General features: G+C 44.5%; 1 protein-coding gene across 1 annotated transcript in view; it reads left to right on the top strand.

The window, feature by feature from the left end:
* LOC138671623 (uncharacterized) overlaps nucleotides 1–24,488 on the top strand; it is a 47,084-nt gene extending 22,596 nt beyond the window's left edge. Inside the window, exons 4-6 of the mRNA XM_069759799.1 lie at nucleotides 22,875–23,016; nucleotides 23,117–23,267; nucleotides 23,697–24,488. Of these exons, the coding sequence (XP_069615900.1) occupies nucleotides 22,875–23,016; nucleotides 23,117–23,267; nucleotides 23,697–24,375 (972 nt within the window). The 3' untranslated portion in view covers nucleotides 24,376–24,488. The remainder of the gene's footprint in view (nucleotides 1–22,874; nucleotides 23,017–23,116; nucleotides 23,268–23,696) is intronic.
* Nucleotides 24,489–25,485: the final 997 nt, after the last annotated feature.

Below are 25,485 nucleotides of genomic sequence, written 5' to 3'. Positions count from 1 at the left end.
CCATAGTGGATAGTATCGTGTCTTCTGGAAGTGGGACCAGCACTGACAATTTGCAAAGAATATCCGTGGTGTCCTGGATATAGCTGGGTGTGCGCCTCAGTAAGGTTTTCAGAATGTTCTCCACCCAGCCTGAGATATTCTCAGTTAAAGTCCAATTCACACCTCCACCACACAGACTTCAGATAACTAAGAACAACATTCCCACTGCCTCTCCATTTGTAAGAAAATGCCCTATTTGATTTCCTTGGCTTATGCGCAGGCCTCTCTGACCTTTCCCGGCGCCTTCGCACTGCAGTACTTTGCTCTGCCCTCAACAGGGCAGACAAAGTACGCCTGCGCCGGAGCCGCAGCATGAAGACCAGAAGAGGATGTCATCTGTTGAAGATGGGAGGCGCCGGACCAGCAGTGGGAACGCCCCTGGGTGAGTATAATCTAACCTCTTTTTCTCATCTTTCAGGATACATCGGGCTTATCTACAGCTTTACAGAATGCTGTAGATAAACCCCTGATTCCGGTGGGCTTACCTCACCCGCGATTTTTGGGGTGACAGATTCCCTTCAAAATGTTGTGCTTTCTTCTTATTAATCTGCCGTATATACTCGAGTATAAGCTGAGATTTTCAGCCCCAAAAAATGGGCTGAAAGTGCTCCTCTCAGCTTATACTCGAGTCATGGAAGGCGGGGGGGGGGGGGTCGGCAGGTGAGGGGGAGCGATGCCTGTCAAATACTCACCTGCTACCAGCGCTCCTGCCACGGTCCCTACATGTCTTCGGGCGCGGCAGCTTCTTCCCCTGTTGTTCAGCAGTCACTGGTACAGCTCATTAAAGTTATGAATATGGACTCCACTCCCATAGGGGTGGAGCCACATATTCATTACTGTAATGAGCGGTGCCACGTGACCGCTCACTACAGGAAGAAGCTGCCGCTCCCGGAGACGTGGGACTTGCAGGGACCGCGCCGGGAGTAGGTGAGTATGTCATATTCACCTTTCTGCGTTCCACCGCCGCCTCGTCTTACGTGTCCTCTCAAGTAACTGTTCAGGTCAGAGGGCGCGATGACATATTAGTGTGTGCGCCGCCCTCTGCCTGAACAGTCAGTGCGGAGAGACGGGACGCTGAGGAGCAGCGGGCAGTGACGAGAGGTGAGCATGCCTTTTTTTTTTTAGTGCAGCAGCAGCAGCATTACATGTGGCACAATGCTATATGGAGCATCTATGGGGCCATAAAGAACTGCATGGAGCATTATATGGAGTGTCTATGGGGCCATAAAGAACTGCATGGAGCATTATATGGGGCATCTATGGGGCCATAACTGCATGGAGCATTATATGGGGCATCTATGAGGACATACCCCATATAATGCTCCATGCAGTTATGTCTTCATAGATGCCCCATATAATGCTCCATGCAGTTATGGCCCCATAGATGCCCCATATAATGCTCCATGCAGTTCTTTAAGGACCCATAGATGCTCCATATAATGCTCCATGCAGTTCTTTATGGCCCCATAGATGCTCCATATAATGCTCCATGCAGTTATCTATGGGGCCTTAAAGAACTGCATGGAGCATTATATGGGGCCATAATGAACTGCATGGAGCATTATATGGAGCACTACATGGGGCCATAAAGAACTGCATGGAGCACTATATGGAGCATCTATGTGGCCATAAAGAACTGCATGGAGCATTATATGGAGCATTACATGGGGCCATAAAGAGCTGCATGGAGCATTATATGGAGCATCTATGTGGCCATAAAGAACTGCATGGAGCATTATATGGAGCATCTATGGGGCCATAACTGCATGGAGCATTATATGGGGCCATAAAGAACTGCATGGAGCATTATATGGAGCATCTATGGGGACATACTGTAACTGCATGGAGCATTATATGGGGTATCTATAGGGCCATAAAGAACTGCATGGAGCATTATATGGGGCATCTATGGGGCCATAATGACCTGCATGGAGCATTATATGGAGCATTACATGGGGCCATAAAGAACTGCATGGAGCATTATATGGGGCATATTTGTATATGGAGCATCTTATGGGGCCACAATGAACAGTATGGAGCATTGTATAGGGCTCCTGATTCAATATGGATATTCAAAAGCTCAACCTACTGATGTCTCAATTAATTTTACTTTTATTGGTGCCTATTTTTATTTTTAACATTTACCGGTAGCTGCTGCATTTTCCACCCTAGGCTTATACTCGAGTCAATAAGTTTTCCCAGTTTTTTGTTGCAAAATTAGGGGGTTTGGCTTATACTCGGGTTTGCTCATACTCAAATATATACGGTATTTGTAATCTTGCCTGAAGAAGGAGCCACTGTGAAAGCTTGCAAACATATTATTTTCTGGTTAGCCAATAAAGGTGTCACTCCTAGAATAATTTTGTCATCATTGGGCAGAAAAGTAATCACATCGATTTTTCTTGGTAACACAGTACCACAGTACAATTTGTTATTGTACTTCATGATAATGGAAGATACCCCAATGTACCGATCACAGATGGATTTGAAAAACCTCCTGAAGAAACTGGCACAAATGAACAGCAACATTTTCTTTCTATCCAGATGCAAGAAGGAAAACCTAATCCCTAAACGCCTCATGATCAGGAATCCATCAAAGTATACCTACAATACCCATTTTTCACAGAAACTTTCCGCAGTCTCTCAGATGATCTGTAGCAATCATCTAATTGGATTTTTCTACCACAAGAAGAGGACCAACCATAAAGAGATAAATTACCTACAGTACCAAATACAAGGACCAGGTTCATGTCTAATCAAGGAGACATTGCAGGAATTCTACAACAATTTACATCACCTCATTATCAATAAGAAAAAGAAACTGGACTGACTCAGGAAGAAAGCAGGTCTCAATGTAGCTGAAGGTAAGCCCAATTTACATAATCATTTTAATACATTGTCCTCTGTTGTAAACCTCTCACAATATGAGCCAAGCACAGGAGAAATGCATGTTTTATCAAAGGGACTAACTTTCTGGTCTACAAAACAGCTTGATAGGGCTTAGTTCTGTAGTGATATCGAGGAATTTTTCCGCAGATTGCGACTGAAAGAATTCTTTGATAACCATGCAGATATCACATCACAAGACAATGTGAATGACACAGCAAAAAAGAAAAAGAGACACTGGACCCCGCAACCTGGGCACAACCAAACTCTGGATCTCTACATTGACTGTTTCCGTAAAAAAGTTAAATCTGACCTTTTGGACAGACACCATAAAGTGCCGCAAGATATCACTATGGAGGAAAGAAAAGCCATACAATCCTTAAAAGCCAATAACAATATCATCAAACCAGCAGACAAAGGAGGAGCTGTAGTCATAATGAACACGACAGATTACATCCAGGAAGCAAACGGACAACTCTTGGATATAAAATACTACACTCTACTTCAGGGAGATCCGACCAAAAAATACGCACAGGAACTAACACATATATCATCAATGGATTAGATTCTACTTCATCCTCAATGCTGGAACTAATACCAGACAATCCCCAAACAGGTACCTTCTACATGTTGCCTAAAATACATAAAGAAGGTAATCCTGGGAGGCCTATCATCTCTGGTATTGGGACTTTAACTGGGAATATTTCAGGCTGGGTGGAGCGCATTCTGAAATCCATAGTGAGGCGCTCACCCAGCTATATCCAGGACACCACGGATATTCTTTGCAAATTGTCAGCGCTGGGCCCACTTCCAGAGGACCTAATACTAGCCACCATGGAGATACGATATGATACACTTTATTGATCTCTGGGGAAATTACGGTATTGCAGCAGCAATAAAACAGCAGTACATAAAATATTAGGACACAAATCTTGCACAAGTACACCCAACATTACATAACAAATAAATGTGGGTAGTTCAAGTATATAAGTCACTGTTGACATTAGTACACCAGCAATCAGTCATTGTTGTCTAGCACCCTTAGGAAATTATTATACATCCCCATAGCAGTAGGTACAAATGATTTCCTGAATTTCTCCTTCTTACACCTTAGTAAGATTAGACGGCTGCTGAACGTGCTCTTCTACTTCAAGAACAGCTCGTATAATGGGTGTGTATTATTGATCATTATAGCCCTACACTTCATCTGAATCCTATCCTCCAATACCTCCTCAAAAGAGTCCAGATGGAGGCCAACAGCTGCGTTTGCTTTCTTGATAAGTTTGTGGAGCTTATTAGCGTCAGATACTCGCACACTACTGCCCCAGCATATGATAGCAAAAAAGATGGCGCTTGCCACAACGAAGTGGTAGAACATTTCCAGTATTTTACTGCACACATTGAACGACCTGAGCTTCCCAAGAAAGTACAGTCTGCTCATTCCCTTCTTGTAAACCTTTTCTGTATGACACCTCCAATCGAGTTTACTGTCAAGGTGAACCCCCAAATATTTGCAATCTCAACCTCCTGGCCAGCAATATTGATCGGTAAGTAATCCTCCTTTTTCTTTCTATAACTTAGCACCACCTATTGGTTATCTTTGCATTTAGTTCTAGACAGTTAGTCCGGCACCAGTCCACAAAGTCAGAAACCACCCTTCTATATTCCTCTGACCCCCCATAATGCCCCCTAAAATCACTGAGTCATCTGAGAATTTTTGGAGGTGACAAAAATCTGATTTATACTGAAAGTCAGCTGTATACAATGTGAAGAAGGGTGACAACACTGTACCCTGAGGGGCTCCAACACTGCTCCGTACACTGCCAGATACCACCTCCCCCATCCTTACAAACTGGCCTCTCCGTCAGGTAGTCGTTTAACCAGTTCACCATTCTCTCATCTACCACCATATCAGTCAACTTATTACTAAAGGTACCTTCACACTGAACGATATCGCTAGCGATCCGTGACGTTGCAGCATCCTGGCTAGCGATATCGTTCAGTTTGACACGCAGCAGCGATCAGGATCCTGCTGTGATGTCGTTGGTCGCTGCAGAAAGTCCAGAACTTTATTTCGTCGCTGGACTTCCTGCAGACATCACTGAATCGGCGTGTGTGACGCCAATTCAGCGATGTCTTCACTGGTAACCAGGGTAAACATCGGGTTACTAAGCTCAGGGCCACGCTTAGTAACCCGATGTTTACCCTGGTTACCAGCGTAAACGTAAAAAAACCCAAACACTACATACTTACCTTCTGCTGTCTGTCCCTGGCGCTGTGCTTCTCTGCTCTGGCTGTGAGCGCCGGCCAGCTGGAAAGCACAGCGGTGACGTCACCGCTCTGCTTTCCGGCCGCTGTGCTCACAGTCAGTGCAGGAAAGCACAGCGCCGGGGACAGACAGCAGAAGGTAAGTATGTAGTGTTTGTTTTTTTTACGTTTACGCTGGTAACCAGGGTAAACATCGGGTTACTAAGCGCGGCCCTGCGCTTAGTAACCCGATGTTTACCCTGGTTACCAGGGGACTTCGGGATCGTTGGTCGCTGGAGAGCTGTCTGTGTGACAGCTCTCCAGCGACCAAACAGCGACGCTGCAGCGATCGACATCGTTGTCGGTATCGCTGCAGCGTCGCTGAGTGTGAAGGTACCTTTAGTAAGAGCGGCTGTAAGGTATTGAAAGCGCTTGAGAAGTCAAAGAACATGGAATGAATGTACTGTATATAGCAGAGAAACTACAGCATCATCCACCGCCAACCTCTGCTGGTACGCAAACTGCAGGGGGTCAGTAAAAGCCCTCACCCTCAGACACAAGTAGGTGAGTATTATTCTCTCCAAGGACTTTATAGCATGTGCTTGTGTTGGAGAATCTGTTGAAAAACTTGTTTATTTCATTAGCCAAGGGCAGATCCACTTCCCCACGCGCCGGCTTTGCCTTAACCCCTTAGTGACAGAGCCAATTTGGTACTTAATGACCGGGCCAATTTTTGCAATTCTGACCACTGTCACTTTATGAGGTTATAACTCTGGAACGCTTTAATGGATCTCGCTGATTCTGAGATTGTTTTTTCGTGACATATTGTACTTCATGTTAGTGGTAACATTTCTTCGATATTACTTGCGATTATTTATGAAAAAAACGGAAATATGGCAAAAAATTTAAAAATTTTGCAATTTTCAAACTTTGTATTTTTATGCCCTTAAATCAGAGTGATATGTCACGAAAAATAGTTAATAAATAACATTTTCCACATGTCTACTTTACATCAGCACAATTTTGGAAACAAAATTTTTTTGTTTGTTAGGGAGTTATAAGGGTTAAAAGTTGACCAGCAATTTCTCATTTTTACAACACCATTTTTTTTTAGGGACCACATCACATTTGAAGTCATTTTGAGGGGTCTATATGATAGAAAATACCCAAGTGTGACACCATTCTAAAAACTACAGCCCTCAAGGTTCTCAAAACCACATTCAAGAAGTTTATTAACCCTTTACGTGCTTCACAGGAACTGAAACAATGTGGAAGGAAAAAATGAACATTTAACTTTTTTTTGCAAACATCTTAATTCAGAACCATTTTTTTTATTTTCACAAGTGTAAAAACAGAAATGTAACCATAAATTGTGTTATGCAATTTCTCCTGAATACGCCAATACCCCATATGTGGGGGTAAACCACTTTTTGGGCGCACCGCAGAACTTAGAAGTGAAGGAGCGCCGTTTGACTTTTTCAATGCAGAATTGGCTGGAATTGAGATCGGACACCATGTCACATTTAGAGAGCCCCTGATGTGCCTAAACAGTGGAAACCCCCCACAAGTGACACCATTTTGGAAACTAGACCCCTTAAGGAACTTATCTAGATGTCTGGTGAGCAATATGAACCCCCAAGTGCTTCACAGAAGTTTATAACGTAGAGCCGTGAAAATAAAAAATCGCTTTTGTTTACACAAAAATGATCTTTTCGCCCACAAATTACTATTTTCACAAGGGTAACAAGAGAAATTAGACCACAAAAGTTGTTGTGCGATTTCTCCTGAATACATCGATACCCCATATGTGAGGGTAAACCACTGTTTGGGCGCACCGCAGAGCTTGGAAGTGAAGGAGCGCCGTTTTACTTTTTCAATGTAGAATTGGCTGGAATTGAGATTGGACGCCATGTCGCGTTTGGAGAGTCCCTGATGTGCCTAAACAGTAGAAATCCCCCACAAGTGACCCCATTTTGGAAACTAGACCCCCCATGGAACTTATCTAGATGTGTGGTGAGAACTTTGAATGCCCAAGTGCTTCACAGAAGTTTATAATGCAGAGTCGTGAAAATAATTTTTTTTTTTTCCACAAAAAAGATATTGTAGCCCCCAAGTTTTTATTTTCACAAGGGTAACAAGAGAAATTGGACCCCAGAAGTTGTTGTCCAATTTATCCCGAGTATGCTGATGCCAAATATGTGGGGGTAACCCACTGTTTGGGCGCACGGCAGAGCTCAGAAGGGAGGGAGCACCATTTGACTTTTTGAGCGCAAAATTGGCTGTCGTGTTTGGAGACGTATGGAGACGATGTACCTAAACAGTGGAAACCCCCCAATTCTAGCTCCAACCCAACTCCAACACACCCCTAACCCTAATCCCAACCCGATCCATAATCCTAATCACTAACCCTAACGATAATCCCAACCCTTACCCCAAAACAACCCTAATGTCAACCCTAACCATAACTCTAATCAAAACCCTAAATCCAACACACCCCTAATCCTAATCTCAACACTAACATCAAACCTAACCCTAATCCCAATACCCCCCTAATCACAACCCTAACCTTAACCCTAATCCCAAACCTAACCCTAATCCCAAGCGTAACCCTAATGCCAACCCTAACCCTAATACCAACCCTAATCCAAACCCTAACCCTAATCCCAACTCTAACCCTAACTTAAGCCCCAACCCTAACCCTAGCCCTAAGGCTACTTTCACACTTGCGTCGTTTGGCATCCGTCGCAATCCGTCATTTTGGACAAGAAACGGATCCTGCAAATGTGCCCGCAGGATGCGTTTTTTGCCCATAGACTTGTATTGCCGACGGATCGTGACGGATGGCCACACGTCGCGTTCGTAGTGCACTGGATCAGTGTTTTGGCGGACCGTCAGCACAAAAAAACGTTCAATGTAACGTTTTTTTGTACGTCGCATCCGCCATTTCTGACCATGCATGCGTGGCCATAACTCCGCCCCCTCCTCCCCAGGACATAGATTGGGCAGCGGATGCGTTGAAAAACTACATCCGCTGCCCACGTTGTGCACAATTTTCACAACGTGCGTCGGTATGTCGGGCCGATGCATTGCGACGGCCCCGTACCGACGTAAGTGTGAAAGAAGCCTAACCCTAAATTTAGCGCCAACCCTAACTCTAAATTTAGCCCCAACCCTAACCCTAAATTTAGCCCTACCCCTAACCCTACCCCTAACCCTAACCCTACCCCTAACCCTAACCCTACCCCTAACCCTAATTTTAGCCCCAACTGCTCTTCTCCTGCCGGCCGGCAGATGGAGACAGATGGCGGGCGCACTGCACATGCGCCCGCCATTTCCTTTTGCCCAGAAGATGCCGGCGGCCAGGAGGAGCAGCAGGAGGATCCAGGGACACAGGTGAGTATGATAGGGTCCCCGAATCCCCCTATTTCTCTGTCCTCTGATGTGCGATCACATCAGAGGACAGAGAATTACACTTAGCTTTTTTTTTTTTTTTGCGGTCGCCGGTAAATAGTTAATTACCGGCGATCGCAAAACAGGGGTCGCTAAAACCGACCCCCGATCATGCTCTTTGGGGTCTCGGCTACCCCTGGCAGCCGAGACCCCAAAGATTCTCGCGGGGCCGGCCGGCGGGCGCACTGCGCATGTGCCCGCCATTTTCAAGATGGCGGCGCCCACCGGGAGCCACGAGGAGCATCGGGGGAGATAGGTAAGTATTGGGGGGCCACCTGGGACCCCTTTTCTCTATCCTCCGATGTGCGATCACATCGGAGGATAGAGAAATTAAAAAGAGATCGCGTTTTTTTTTTTGCGATCGCCAGTAAACGGTTAATTACCGGCGATCGCAAATGCGGGGTGGGTTAAAAAACCCCCGAATCATGTTCTCTGGGGTTTCGGCTACCCCCGCTGGCCGAGACCCCAGAGAAAATCCGACTCTGGGGGGCGCTATTTACTTTTTCCACAGCGCCGTTAATTAACGGCGCTGTGGTTTAAGTACCCTTAGCGGCCGCCGTTAAAAGGCGTATCGGCGGTCGCTAAGGGGTTAAACCCAGTTAGCTGTTTCATGCCAGACCACACCTCCATGGAATTCAGACAGTTACCCTTAGCTGAGGGGATGCACCAAAATATGCACAGAAATAAAGAGACAATTAATTGGAAAAAAGTATAGCATCCATATTAGCTGGTAGTTAGCACATGTTCTACGCTACAAATATGAAATCATATAGAGAAAATGCGTATATTGAACAAAAGTTGTAACAATCTTTATTGTGATAAAAGGATTTTTCTTTACATACAAAATCTAAAATTAGTAGCCACAAACGTGGTGCTTCTCTTAGTTCCATCCTGAATCACTATAGTGATACACACATTATATGATATGTTGCTATTACTATGTTTTGCTAGATCACCTGCTCAGTAGTGGTGCCACCTACTTTTGTTTGGCTCAGTTACCAAACAAAAGTTGCCAAAAATTTCACCTCCATGGAATTGCTGTGTGACAATTTTCTCATTTAATTCGGAACACCTCACGTGCATTCTTAACCCCTTCCCGACCCATGACGCCACGTAGGCGTCATGAAAGTCTGTGCCAATCCGACCCATGACGCCTATGTGGCGTCATGGAAAGATCGCGTCCCTGCAGATCGGGTGAAAGGGTTAACTCCCATTTCACCCGATCTGCAGGGACAGGGGGAGTGGTAGTTTAGCCCAGGGGGGGTGGCTTCACCCCCCCGTGGCTACGATCGCTCTGATTGGCTGTTGAAAGTGAAACTGCCAATCAGAGCGATTTGTAATATTTCACCTATTATAACTGGTGAAATATTACAATCCAGCCATGGCCGATGCTGAAATATCATCGGCCATGGCTGGAAATACTAATGTATTGTAATGGATTTGATAAATCCGCAGTGCTAAACCGCTGCGGATTTACTGCGTTTTTTTCTGCGCATTTCACTGCGGTTTTACAACTGCGATTTTCTATTGGAGCAGTTGTAAAACCGCTGCGGAATCCGCACAAAGAAGTGACATGCTGCGGAATGTAAACCGCTGCGTTTCCGTGCAGTTTTTCCGCAGCATGTGTACAGCGATTTTTGTTTCCCATAGGTTTACATTGAACTGTAAACTCATGGGAAACTGCTGCGGATCCGCAGCGTTTTCCGCATTGTGTGCACATACCTTTAGAATTAGGCTATGTGCACACTGTGCGGATTTGGCTGCGGATTGGCCGCTGCGGATTCGCAGCAGTGTTCCATCAGGTTTACAGTACCATGTAAACATATGAAAAACCAAATCCGCTGTGCCCATGGTGCGGAAAATACCGCGCAGAAACGCTGCGTTGTATTTTCCGCAGCATGTCAATTCTTTGTGCGGATTCCGCAGCGTTTTACACCTGTTCCTCAATAGGAATCCGCAGGTGAAATCCGCACAAAAAACACTGGAAATCCGCGGAAAATCCGCAGGTAAAACGCAGTGCCTTTTACCCGCGGATTTTTCAAAAATGGTGCGGAAATATCTCACACGAATCCGCAACGTGGGCACATAGCCTTAGGGTTAGGGTTGGAATTAGGGTTGTGGTTAGGGTTGTGATTAGGGGTATGGCTACAGTTGGGATTAGGGTTAGGCGTGTGGGGGGTTAGTGTTGGAGTTAGAATTGAGGGGTTACCACTGTTTAGGCACATCAGGGGTCTCCAAACGCAACATGGCGCCACCATTGATTCCAGCCAATCTCGTATTCAAAAAGTCAAATGGTGCTCCCTCACTTCCGAGCCCTGACGTGTGCCCAAACAGTGGTTTACCCCCACATATGGGGTACCAGCATACTCAGGACAAACTGCGCAACAATTACTGGGGTCCAATTTCTCCTGTTACCCTTGTGAATCTAAAAAAATGCTTGCTAAAACATAATTTTTGAGGAAAGAAAAATGATTTTTTATTTTCACGGCTCTGCGTTGTAAACGTCTGTGAAGCACATGGGGGTTCAAAGTGCTCACCACATATCTAGATAAGTTCCTTGGGGGGTCTAGTTTCTAAAATGGGGTCACTTGTGGGGGGTTTCTACTGTTTAGGCACATCAGGGGCTCTGCAAACGCAACGTGACGCCCGCAGAGCATTCCATCAAAGTCTGCATTTCAAAACGTCACTACTTCAATTCCAAGCCCCGGCATGTGCCCAAACAGTAGTTTACCCCCACATATGGGGTATCAGCGTACTCAGGAGAAACTGGACAACAAATATTGGGGTCAAATTTCTCCTGTTACCCTTGGGAAAATTAAAAAATTCTGGGCTAAATAATTATTTTTGAGGAAAGAAAACGTATTTATTATTTTCACGGCTCTGCATTATAAACTTCTATGAAGCGCTTGGGGGTTGAAAGTGCTCACCACACATCTAGATAAGTTCATTTCGGGGTCTAGTTTCCAAAATGGGGTCACTTGTGGGGGGTTTCTACTGTTAAGCCACATCAGGGGCTCTGCAAACGCAACGTGACGCCCACAGAGCATTCCATCAAAGTCTGCATTTCAAAACGTCACTACTTCACTTCCGAGCCCCGGCATGTGCCCAAACAGTGATTTACCCCCACATATGGGGTATCAGCGTACTCAGGAGAAACTGGACAACAAATTTTGTGGTCAAATTTCTCCTGTTACCCTTGGGAAAATAAAAAATTGCAGGCTAAAATCATTTTTGAGAAAATAATTTTTTTTTTTTTATTTTCATGGCTCTGCGTTATAAACTTCTGTGAAGCAATTGGGGGTTCAAAGTCCTCACCACACATCTAGATTAGTTCCTTTGGGGGTCTAGTTTCCAAAATGGTGTCATTTCTGGGGGATCTCCAATGTTTAGGCACAGGGGCTCTCCAAACGCGACATGGTGTCCGCTAACAATTGGAGCTAATTTTCCATTTAAAAAGCCAAATGGCGTGCCTTCCCTTCCGAGCCCTGCCGAGTGCCCAAACAGTGGTTTACCCCCACATATGAGGTATCGACGTACTCGGGAGAAATTGCCCAACAAATTTTATGATCCATTTTATCCTACTGCCCATGTGAAAATGAAAAAATTGAGGCGAAAAGATTTTTTTTTGTGAAAATTTGTGAAGCACCTGAGGGTTTAAAGTGCTCACTAGGCATCTAAATAAGTTCCTTGGGGGGTCTAGTTTCCAAAATGGGGTCACTTGTGGGGGAGCGCCAATGTTTAGGCACACAGGAGCTATCCAAACGCGACATGGTGTCCGCTAACGATGGAAATAATTTTTCATTCAAAAAGTCAAATGGCGCGCCTTCCCTTCCGAGCCTTACCATGTGCCCAAACAGTGGTTTACCCCCACATGTGAGGTATTGGTGTACTCAGGAGAAATTGCCCAACACATTTTAGGATCCATTTTATCCTGTTGCCCATGTGAAAATGAAAAAATTGAGGCTAAAAGAATTTTTTTGTGAAAAAAAAGTACTTTTTCATTTTTACGGATCAATTTGTGAAGCACCTGGGGGTTCAAAGTGCTCACTATGCATCTAGATAAGTTCCTTGGGGCGTCTAGTTTCCAAAATGGGGTCACTTGTGGGGGAGCTCCAATTTTTAGGCACACGGGGGCTCTCCAAACGTGACATGGTGTCCGCTAAAGAGTGCAGCCAATTTTTCATTCAAAAAGTCAAATGGCGCTCCTTCCCTTCCAAGCCCTGCCGTGCGCCCAAACAGTGGTTTACCCCCACATATGAGGTATCAGCGTACTCAGGACAAATTGGACAACAACTTTCGTGGTTCAGTTTCTCCTTTTACCATTGGGAAAATAAAAAAATTGTTGCTAAAAGATAATTTTTGTGACTAAAAAGTTAAATGTTCATTTTTTCCTTCCATGTTGCTTCTGCTGCTGTGAAGCACCTGAAGGGTTAATAAACTTCTTGAATGTGGTTTTGAGTACCTTGAGGGGTGCAGTTTTTAGAATGGTGTCACTTTTGGGTATTTTCAGCCATATAGACCCCTCAAACTGACTTCAAATGTGAGGTGGTCCCTAAAAAAAATGGTTTTGTAAATTTCGTTGTAAAAATGACAAATCGCTGGTCAAATTTTAACCCTTATAACTTCCTAACAAAAAAAAATTTTGTTTCCAAAATTGTGCTGATGTAAAGTAAACATGTGGGAAATGTTATTTATTAACTATTTTGTGTCACATATCTCTCTGGTTTAACAGAATAAAAATTCAAAATGTGAAAATTGTGAAATTTTCAAAATTTTCGCCAAATTTCCGTTTTTATCACAAATAAACGCAGAATTTATTGACCTAAATTTACCACTAACATGAAGCCCAATATGTCACGAAAAAACAATCTCAGAACCGCTAGGATCCGTTGAAGCGTTCCTGAGTTATTACCTCATAAAGGGACACTGGTCAGAATTGCAAAAAACGGCCAGGTCATTAAGGTCAAAATAGGCTGGGTCATGAAGGGGTTAAATTCCCCCTTTAAATCCCTTTGTATCAATTTCAGTTTCTTTGTATCCTTCATTTTAAATGCCATTTTTTCTTCTTTAGTAAGTGTTTCAATTCTTTTGTAATCCAAGGCTTATTACAGTTATATGAAAAAGTTTGGGCACCCCTATTAATCTTAAGCTTAATGTTTTATAAAAATAGTTTTTTTTTTGCAACAGCTATTTCAGTTTCATATATCTAATAACTGTTGGACACAGTAATGTTTCTGCCTTGAAATGAGGTTTATAGTACTATCAGAAAATGTGCAATCTGCATTCAAACAAAATTTGACAGGTGCATAAGTATGGGCACCCCACCAGAAAAGTGACATTAATATTTAGTAGATCCTCCTTTTGCAAAAATAACAGCCTTTAGTCGCTTCCTGTAGCTTTTAATGAGTTCCTGGATCCTGGATGAAGGTATTTTTGACCATTCCTCTTTACAAAACAATTCCAGTTCAGTTATGCTTGATGGTCGCCGAGCATGGACAGCCCTCTTCAAATGATCCCACAGATGTTCAATGGTATTCAGGTCTGGGGACTGGGATGGCCATTCCAGAACAGTGTAATTGTTCCTCTGCATGAATGCCTGAGTAGATTTGGAGCGGTGTTTTGGATCATTGTCTTGCTGAAAGATCCATCCCCTGCGTAACTTCAACTTTGTCACTGATTCATGAACATTGTCAAGAATCTGCTGATACTGAGGAATCCATGCGTCCCTCAACTTTAACAAGATTCCCGGTGCCGGCATTGGCCACACAGCCCCAAAGCATGATGGAACCTCCACCAAATTTTTACTGTGGGTAGCAAGTGTTTTTCTTGGAATGCTGTGTTTTTTTTGGCCGCCATGCATAACGCCTTTTTGTATGACCAAACAACTCAATCTTGGTTTCATCAGTTCACAGGACCTTCTTCCAAAAAGAAATTAGCTTCTCCAAATGTGCTTTTGCATAACTCAGCCGACTCTGTTTGTGGCATGCTTGCAGAAACGGCTTCATTCGCATCACTCTCCCATACAGCTTCTCCTTGTGCAAAGTGCGTTGTATAGTTGACCGATGCACAGTGACACCATCTGCAGCAAGTTGATGCTGCAGCTCTCTGAAGGTGGTCTGAGGATTGTCCTTGACTGATCTCACCATTCTTCTTCTCTGCCTTTCTGATGTTTTTCTTGGCCTGCCACTTCTGGCCTTAACAAGAACTGTACCTGTGTTCTTCCATTTCCTTACTATGTTCCTCACAGTGGAAATTGACAGGTTAAATCTTTGAGACAGCTTTTTGTATCCTTCCCCTGAACAACTATGTTGAATAATCTTTGTTTTCAGATCATTAGACAGTTGTTTTGAGGAGCCCATGATGCCACTCTTCAGAGGGGATTCAAACAGGAGAAGAACTTGCAAGTGGCCACTTTAAGTAGCTTTTCTCATGATTGCATACACCTGGCTATGAAGTTCAAAGCTCAATGAGGTTAGAAAACCAAAAAAAGGGATTTAGTAAGTCAGGACAAAGTAGGTAGGAGTATTTAAAACAAGAAAATGATAAGGGTGCCAATACTTATGCACCTGTCAAATTTTGCTTGAATGCAGATTGCACATTTTTTGTTAGTACAATAAACCTCATTTCAAGGCAGAAACATTACTGTGTCCAACAGTTATTAGATATATGAAACTGAAATAGCTGTTGCAAAAAAAACAATTTTTATAAAACAGTAAGCTTAAGATTAATAGGGGTGCCCATACTTTTTCATATAACTGTATTTGCGTAACATTGAATCTTTTTAGCTGGTACAACACTGTCAGTACAAAAATGTATATAATCCGTTACTCGCTAGACAATATCACTTACATCATCATGCTCTCCCCTGTCGCATATCACCTCCCAGTCTGTGAGGTCAAGGCAGTCTTGTAGAGCCACCTCCGCCGCTGGAGTCCACTTCCTGATTAGTTTTATTGTTGCTGGTTGTTTACCAACAACAGGTTGGTATGATGGAGACAATAGTATGAGGTTGTGGTCTGATTTCCCCAGAGGGGGCAGTGCAGACGATGACTAGGCGTCTTTAACATTCGCAAACAGGAGATCCAATATGCTGTTGTCCCTTGTGGCACATTTTACATACTGATAGAACTTTGCAAGAGCCTTTGAGATCGTAGCTCTGTTAGGCTATGTGCACACGTTCAGGTTTTTTCGCGTTTTTTTCGCGCTAAAAATGCTTTAAAAACTCATTAAAAACGCATACATTATACATTATGCATTCTATCATTTAGAATGCATTCTGCATGTTTTGTGCACATGGATGCGTTTTTTCCACACAAAAAAAGCATCGCGGTAATAAAAGAGCATGTTCATTATTTTTGTGAATTTTCTGCGTTTTTCCCGCAATTCTATGCATTTGGGAAAAAACGCACAAAAAGACATGTAAAAAACGCGAAAAAAACGCATGCGGATTTCTGGCAGAAATGTCCAGTTTTTGTCAGGAAAATTTCTGCAAGAAATCCTGACGTGTGCACATACCCTTAACCCCTTTACCCCCAAGGGTGGTTTGCACGTTAAAGAAGCTGTCCACTACAATAATTTTTTTTTTCCTCATAAATCTTGCTATTATGTGCCACTGAAAACATCCACTGTCTTTATTTTAGCAATATTACCTTTTATCATGCTGTAGCAGCACATCTTCACTGCTGGATCCAGCTCTCATGGGGTTAATTGACAACTTCCTTTCTCCTGAGTTATTGTGCTCTAATACTACAAGTTCCATGATGCATTGCATTGCCACTAAGCCCGAACCTACCACATCCACTCCAAAACACACCCAAACCCCTCCCTGCTCTAGCTTCAAAGATTTGTGATGTCATTTCTATCCAACCTCCTCTTTTACATTTGTCCAACCCACACTCCATTACACACAGAGAGATAGATACATACAGATATATCTATATATCTATATCTATTTCCATAGATATGTCCATATCCATGTTTCTAAACCCCTTCACCCCTGGAGCTTTTTTTGCTTATCGCTCCCCTTCTTTCCAGAGCCATAATTTTTCCGTCAATATGGCCATGTGGGGGCTTATCTTTTGCGGGACAAGTTCTACTTTTGAACGACATCATTGGTTTTACCATGTCGTATAACAGAAAATGTGAAAAAAAGTCAAAGTGGATGAAATTGCAAAAAAAGTGCAATCCCACACTTGTTTTTTACTTGGCTTTTTGCTAGGTTCACTAAATGCTAAGGCTGTGTGCACTCGTTGCGGATTTGATTGCAGATCCGCAGAGTTTTTTGCTGCACAGAATTGCATCAAATCCGCACTGTAGTGCACAACCAGTGTAAGTCTATGGGAGCCGCAGACTTGTTGTGCACATGCTGCAGAAAAGGCCGCACCGAAACACAGCTTTTTTTCCGCAGCATGTCACTTCTTTTGTGCCGAAATGCAGCATTTCTGCACCCACAGACTTTCATTGAGTTGGGCACATCCGCAGCAAAACCGCAGATGTAAAAAAGATCTGCAGTTTAGATGCGGATGTGGGTCTGGGAAACGCTGCAGTTTGGGAGGAGGGAAGTGTGTGGGTGGTGACGGTGTGCGTGTATGTGTGTACTGATGGGGTCTGCCGCTGTTCGGCGCTGTGCGGGACTGTTCAGGTGTGTGCAGGGTCTGCAGGCTGTTCGGATGTGTGCGGGACTGTTTGGATGTGTGCGGGACTGTTCGGGTGTGTGCGGGGATCATCCAAAGGGACTACAAGTACGCAGCATCCAATCTGCAGTTAATTCAGATGTAATCCGGATAGTGGACATGCACCCTATACTATCCATACATCTATCTATATGTAGCTCTGTCTATCCATTTCATCTATCATCTATATGTCTATCTACAATGCCTACAAGTAGTATTCAACCCCCTGCAGATTTAGCAGGTTTAATAAGATGCAAATAAGTTAGAGCCTTCAAACAAGAGCAGGATTTATTAACAGATGCATGAATCTTACAAACCAAAAAGTTTTGTTGCTCAGTTAAATTTTTATAAATTTTAAACATAAAAGTGTGGGTCAATTATTATTCAACCCCTAGGTTTAATATTTTGTGGAATAACCTTTGTTTGCAATTACAGCTAATAATCGTCTTTTATAAGACCTAATCAGGCCGGCACAGGTCTCTGGAGTTATCTTGGCCCACTCCTCCATGCAGATCTTCTCCAAGTTATCTAGGTTCTATGGGTGTCTCATGTGGACTTTAATCTTGAGCTCCTTCCACAAGTTTTCAATTGGGTTAAGGTCAGGGGACTGACTAGGCCACTGCAACACCTTGATTTTTTGCCTCTTGAACCAGGCCTTGGTTTTCTTGGCTGTGTGCTTTGGGTCGTTGTCTTGTTGGAAGATGAAATGACGACCCATCTTAAGATCCTTGATGGAGGAGCAGAGGTTCTTGGCCAAAATCTCCAGGTAGGCCTTGCTATCCATCTTCCCATGGATGCGGACCAGATGGCCAGGTGTTGTGAATTCTGTTGTCGAACTCCCTCCTGTGGTCGTGAAAGGTACTTCGGCGAGTTCTGTCTATGGGCTCCCTCTGGTGGCTGTGAGTGAAGCTGCTGCTTCTGAGGTTCCTTACACAGGTGACGTGGTTTATCCTTTGGTTGGCTGCTCTATTTAACTCCACTCAGATCGTTACTCCATGCCAGCTGTCAATGTTCCTGCATTGGTTCAGTTCGCTCTTGGATCTTTCTGGTGACCTGTCTTCTCCAGCAGAAGCTAAGTTCCTGATAGTTATTATTTGTTCATTGTTTCCTTGTCCAGCTGGTTATCATGATTTTGTCTTGCTAGCTGGAAGCTCTGGGATGCAGAGTGGCACCTCCGCACCGTGAGTCGGTGCGGAGGTCTTTTTTGCACACTCTGCGTGGTCTTTTGTAGTTTTTTGTGCTGACCGCAAAGATACCTTTCCTATCCTCTGTCTGTTTAGTAAGTCTGGCCTCCCTTTGCTGAAAACTGTTTCATTTCTGCGTTTGTGACTTTCATCTTTACTCACAGTCAATATATGTGGGGGGCTGCCTTTTCCTTTGGGGAATTTCTCTGAGGCAAGGTAGGCTTTATTTTCTATCTCTAGGGCTAGCTAACTCTTAGGCTATATTCACATGTTGCGGTTTTTACCGCGGAACCGCAGCGATTTTGCCGCTGCGGGTCCGCTGCAGTTTCCACAGCGTTTACATTTACATGTAAACCTATGGAAACCGCAAACCGCTGTGCACATGCTGCGGGAAAAACCGCGCAGAAACGCAGCGGTTTTCATTCCGCAGCATGTCACTTCTTTTTGCGGAACTGCAGCGGTTCTGCACCCATTGACCTCCATTGTGAGGGTCAAACCCGCAGTAAAACCCGCAGATGAAAAAATATCTGCAGGTTTTCTGCGGTTTTGTGGTGCAGAAACCGCTACAGCCGGAAGTGCGGGGAAGCAGGAGGAAGTGCGTGGGCGGAAGTGCGTGGGCGGAGTGTGGCTGTCATGATGGAGGCATATCGTCGCATGGGGATCGATGTCGGTCGCTTGATCGATTTGGTATGTATGTGTATATGTGTGTCCCCATGCGACGATAGTGCCACCCAATTGTGTTAAATCACCGTATGGGACTACTACTCCCATCCGATATTAGGATGGGAGAGTTGTCCCTGTGTCCGGCGACTTTAGCACAATTGTACGGTAAAACAAAACACATCACACATCACACACAATACACACACAATAAACGTGACATACATGACACACAGTACATAAAACATAAAGTATATACTCACCAACACCACACTTGTAGGCGAAGCCCTCGTCCATAGAAAAAAATCCAAAAATAATAAACCAAATCCATACTCCCTGTCCGCAGAATCCATAAAACGATTGTCCCACGACGATCGGCTGCTCTCCGGCGATACACTGCCAGGAGCGAAGCTCCTAGCAGTGTATCGCGTACTGTCCCGGAGCTCAATGGCGCCGGCGTCTCGGTTACCGGCAGTACAGCTGCGTTGAACTTTCCCATGCAGCACTGCCGGTAAGCGAGAGTGCCGGGGTCAATGACCGCCGGTAAACTCGCTCGCGCATGCGCAGTAACACACCGACAGGAACTATGGCTCCTGTCAGTGTGTTGCTGCAGCCATGGAGAGCAGACACATCTCTGGATGTGTCTGTTCTCCATGGAAGATCTTCGTGGGACCCTCGATGGATTTCTGCGGACAGGGCCAGGGAGTATGAATTTGTTTTTTTGTTTTGCTTTTTTTTCAGGTCGAGGGTCTTCAGCACGGATTTAAGCGTGCAATAAATTATGGTCAAAAAGTGTGTGTCTTTTTTTTAACCCTTTCATTGGCTTAATAATGGATAGGCGTCTTATTGACGCCTCTCCATTATTAACCGGGCTTAATGCCACCTTACAATAGCAAGGTGGCATTAACCCCTTATTACCCCATATCCCACCGCTACACGGGAGTGGGAAGAGAGGCGCTAAGTGCCGGAATTGGCGCATCTTTTTGATGCGCCTTTTCCGGGGCGGCTGCGGGCTTATATTTGTAGCCAGAGGGGGGGCAAATATCTATGGCCCCTTTCCTAGGCTATGAATATAAGCCCACGGCTGTCTGCGTAGCCTTTCTGGCCTAAAATATAGGGGGACCCCAACACTTTTTTTTTTGGGGCCCCCTATATTTTAGGGCCAGAAAGGCTACGCAGACAGCTGTGGGTTAATATTCATAGCCTGGGAACAGCCATGGGTATTTTAACCCCTTCCCGGGCCTCAAATATTGGCCCACGGCTGTCTGCCTAGCCTTTCTGGCCTAAAAATATAGGGGGACCCCAACACTTTTTTTTTTTGGGGCCCCCTATATTTTAGGGCCAGAAAGGCTACGCAGACAGCTGTGGGTTAATATTCATAGCCTGGGAACAGCCATGGGTATTTTAACCCCTTCCCGGGCCTCAAATATTGGCCCATGGCTGTCTGCCTAGCCTTTCTGGCCTAAAAATATAGGGGGACCCCAACACTTTTTTTTTTTGGGGCCCCCTATATTTTAGGGCCAGAAAGGCTACGCAGACAGCTGTGGGTTAATATTCATAGCCTGGGAACAGCCATGGGTATTTTAACCCCTTCCCGGGCCTCAAATATTGGCCCACGGCTGTCTGCCTAGCCTTTCTGGCCTAAAAATATAGGGGGACCCTATGTATTTTTTTTAGGGGGTCCACATATATTATAGTAACCCTTTAATAGGATTAATAATGGATAGGCGTCTTATTGACGCCTCTCCATTATTAACCGTGCTTAATGCCACCTTACAATAGCAACCCTATCATTAACCCTAGGATCCCTTTAGGGTTAGGGTTAGGATCCCTTTAGGGTTAGGGTTAGGGTTAGGATTAGGATCCCTTTAGGGGTAGGGTTAGGGTTAGGATCCCTTTAGGGTTAGGGTTAGGATCCCTTTAGGGGTAGGGGTAGGGTTAGGGTTAGGATTCCTTTAGGGTTAGGGTTAGGATCCCTTTAGGGTTAGGGGTAGGGTTAGGATCCCTTTAGGGTTAGGGGTAGGGTTAGGATCCCTTTAGGGGTAGGGGTAGGGTTAGGATCCCTTTAGGGGTAGGGTTAGGGGTAGGATCCCTTTAGGGTTAGGGTTAGGATCCCTTTAGGGTTAGGGGTAGGGTTAGGATCCCTTTAGGGTTAGGGGTAGGGTTAGGATCCCTTTAGGGGTAGGGTTAGGATCCCTTTAGGGGTAGGGTTAGGGGTAGGATCCCTTTAGGGTTAGGGTTAGGATCCCTTTAGGGGTAGGGTTAGGATCCCTTTAGGGTTAGGGGTAGGGTTAGGGTCCCGTTAGGGGTAGGGTTAGGATCCCTTTAGGGGTAGGGTTAGGGGTAGGATCCCTTTAGGGTTAGGATCCCTTTAGGGTTAGGGGTAGGGTTAGGATCCCTTTAGGGGTAGGGGTAGGGTTAGGATCCCTTTAGGGGTAGGGTTAGGGGTAGGATCCCTTTAGGGGTAGGGTTAGGGTTAGGATCCCTTTAGGGTTAGGGGTAGGGTTAGGATCCCTTTAGGGGTAGGGGTAGGGTTAGGATCCCTGTAGGGGTAGGGTTAGGATCCCTTTAGGGGTAGGGTTAGGGGTAGGATCCCTTTAGGGGTAGGGTTAGGGGTAGGATCCCTTTAGGGTTAGGGTTAGGATCCCTTTAGGGGTAGGGTTAGGATCCCTTTAGGGGTAGGGTTAGGATCCCTTTAGGGGTAGGGTTAGGGGTAGGATCCCATTAGGGTTAGGGTGCCCACGGCTGTCTGCCTAGCCTTTCAGGCCTAAAAATATAGGGGGACCCTACGTATTTTTATTTTGGAGGGATCCGTGTGATGTCCGTGTGTCTGCTTTTGTGTCTGTGTCCTTGCATTGCAACAATTTTTTCAATGTTAACACTATGACAGAAAAAATGCACACGGATGGCACACAGACAACATCCGTGTGCGGTACGTGTTTACACGGACCCATTGACTTTAATGGGTCCGTGTAATCCGTTCGCTCCCACAAACACTGACATGTCTCTGTGTTTTGAAAACGGACACACGGTCCTTGAAAACACGCTGACATCTGTAGAGATACATTGATTTTAAAGTGTCTACGTGAGTCAGTGTCTCAGGTACGTGATAAAACTGTCACCTCACGTACTGGAGCCACTGACGTGTGAAATGCAATGTAAAATTTTTAAACATTTGTGCTGTAAGGAAACCTCTTAACTCCAACATGGAAGTTGAGCTTAGCCCACCGGCATCAGGGGCTTATCTACCCATTCTGGTATACTGTAGATAAGCCCCCGATGTATCCTCAAAGATGATTAAAAGAGGTTAGATTATACTCACCCAGGGTCGGTACCGGTCCAATGAGCGTGGCGGTCTGGTACAGCCCCTCCCATCTTCTTATGATGACGTCCTCTTGTATTCACGCTGTGGCTCATCTCCCTGGTGAGGGCACAGCAACGTACTGCAGTAATGCAACGTAATGCCCTCAACAGGGCAGACAAAGTACGCCTGCGCAGGAGCCGCAGTGTGAATACAAGAGGACGTCATAACAACAAGATGGGAGAGGATGGACCGGACAGCAACGCCCATCGGTCCGTTACCGCCCCTGTGTCACTATAATCTAACCTCTTTTGATCATCTTAGAGGAAACATGGAGGGCTTATCTACAGTTCCCATTTTGGGGGTGACAGGTTCCCTTTTAGATTACTTATCATTTGGATATAGTATGTAATGACACTATTCTATTCATTGTAGGTTCGCGATATACCTTGTATATGGGATGCCGCTGATGTGTCCTACAAGGACAAATATTTCCGAGACCATTGCTGGACCAAGATTGTGAGGGACCTCTATCCGGAGTGGGATTCCCTGTCCATTGCAAACCAATTGGAAATTGGTAATTATATTGTTACCGATTATTATTAATATTATTATTATTATTAGAGTTTATGATACATTTACTTTGAAAAATATATATATTTTTTTTTGTTTCTTAGAAAAAAATGTCAAGCAGAGATGGAGGTCAGTTCGTGACCGGTACAATAAATTCATCAATACATGTGACCGGAGTGGATCTTCTCCAAGTCGAATAACCTTTCCTTTTTACGATGAACTGCAGTTCCTGCTCACAAGCCGGACTTTGCGGAGGTAGGTTATAAACCACTAATATATATGTAGCCTCATCAATGTTGCCATGTGGTGTAGCACAGTTGACTGCGTATTGAACCCTGTGTCCTGCCGCAGCGTTCAATACACAGCATCCAGAATTTATACCATAGTGAAGAGAGCATTTTCCAAAATCCTGTCTGCGCTATCATTCAACAGATGGAGTTGTGAGAGGTATGGCACTACACCGTGTCTATTTATCTTGTGTTGGCACTTTGACTGCGCAAGATAACTAGCACATTGTTTGGCTAGCATGTTGTGATAACGCATGTGTTAAATCAAAACGTGCATTATCAGCACACATGCAAAAAAATTAACTGCGTTTAGGAGTAATCGGCCTTTATGCTGTTCCTAAAATGTTGCTCCTCCGCAGCGGTCATGATTAATAATTTTTTTCCTTTTCTCACACAGGACTGAGGGAAACCTTTCCAACCCGCCTCCTGTGGATGACCACTCCGAAGATGGAGCAGGCACTGATGGAGCAGGCACTTCCTCGGGAGCGGGAGGGACAATTTTTCCATCTCTTACCACAGCTTCTGCTGAGGCCGCATGTCCAGCAGCTGCTGCAGGCACATCAACTGCAGCAGCTGTTGGATCATCTGGTTCGTCAGAAGCTGTGGTAACAGAGAAGAGAGCTCCCTATCCGGTGGCAGGAGAGTCCATTAAAAAAAAAAAAAAAAAAAATGAGGATAAAACTGAGAAGATGGCCAGTGACACACTTGATTTACTGAAACAATCCTCAAGTGAGGACCAGTGTGACTTTTTTGCATTGACCATTGCCCGAAAGGCACGCTCACTGCCACCGGATAGGCAGTCTCTCTTCATGTCTCTGTGCCAAACATCCCTCACCGCTCTGGAGGACCCTGCTCCAATTGAGTCATACGAGAATGTTTTGACGGGGGTTTTCGGACTCTTTCGCCCACGACCGAAACCCAGTGAACCGCACTATAGAGTGTCTTCCTACACCCAACCGGCACAGAATTTTTCTGGAGGAGGAAACACAAGCCTGGGACCATCAGCAAGTCAATCTTTCATGACTGACACAAGTAGCTCATATGGGTGTTCCCAGGAATACACCTACTTGCATTAAGATGCAATTGTTTTTGAAAAAGTTAGTTCAGTTTTTCATATTGAAAAAATTTTTCTCAAGTGTTTGGAAAAATTTAGTTGCTTGTTAAATAAATTAATGTTGATCAAATGTCATCTCTGATTTTTAGATACTTTACATACTTAGCTGACAGGTGTACGGTGTCATGGCTATATGGGGGCTGGACTATGGGATGGACATAGTGTGATGGCTGTATGCGCACTGGACAATGGGATGGAGAATAATTCTTAGTTAAGAATTTTATATATACAATACTTATTCAATCCAAAAACAACCAAATTAAAATAAGAATTTTTTTATTAACCATAAATAAAAATTACATATTATTTTGTTCCCCAAAAAAATACAACAAACAAAATTGAATATCGATGTTGAATTCTCTCCTGTGGCCAAAAATCTGCAAAGAAACAAAAATGAATATTAGAAATGTCACACAAAAATACAATAAAACATGTCAGCAGTTATGGGCGCTATAATATGTGTTCAGCCCCTTTCATGTTTTATCTAAAGTATTCTATAATGCTGCCCTTAGTAACACGGCACAACACAAGGGTATCAATAAATAAACCACCAGTCACATCAGAAGGGACTTGCAGGTCCGTGTCCAGCCACTCCAATGTTTAGCCAACGACACCACCCTCCTACTTCCTTCAACGCACTAATCCGGCCTGTTGAGGGCAGAAGTAAGTCCTGCAGTGAGCGAAGGCAAGAAAAGGAGACAGGCCCAGCGCATGCACATCTGCGCACTTTGCTCTATCCTCATCAGGACCAGAAAGTACATCTGCGCAGAAGAGAGGTATCGCAAACTGGACACAGCAAGATGGGATAACATTACAAAACACACACACACGGGTATGATGTATCTCCACTGACCCAGGGCCCAAATTATAGAATTCTGTAGATAAGGCATAAAATACAGTGGGCACATCTGGTAGCACACAAAAATGTTTACATTTTCCTGGCGTGTTATAAACATGATATTTCCGGTAAAGCATTTGCCCGTAAAGTATTTGCCCATAAAGCAGAGCACAGTGGTGATGTCACCGCTCTGCTTTCCGTCCAGCGCACTTACTGCAGGGAAGCTGACGCTGC

This window comes from Ranitomeya imitator, chromosome 3, assembly GCF_032444005.1.
Source record: "Ranitomeya imitator isolate aRanImi1 chromosome 3, aRanImi1.pri, whole genome shotgun sequence".
NCBI lineage: Eukaryota > Metazoa > Chordata > Amphibia > Anura > Dendrobatidae > Ranitomeya > Ranitomeya imitator.
This window is presented reverse-complemented; position numbering and strand designations above follow the sequence as displayed.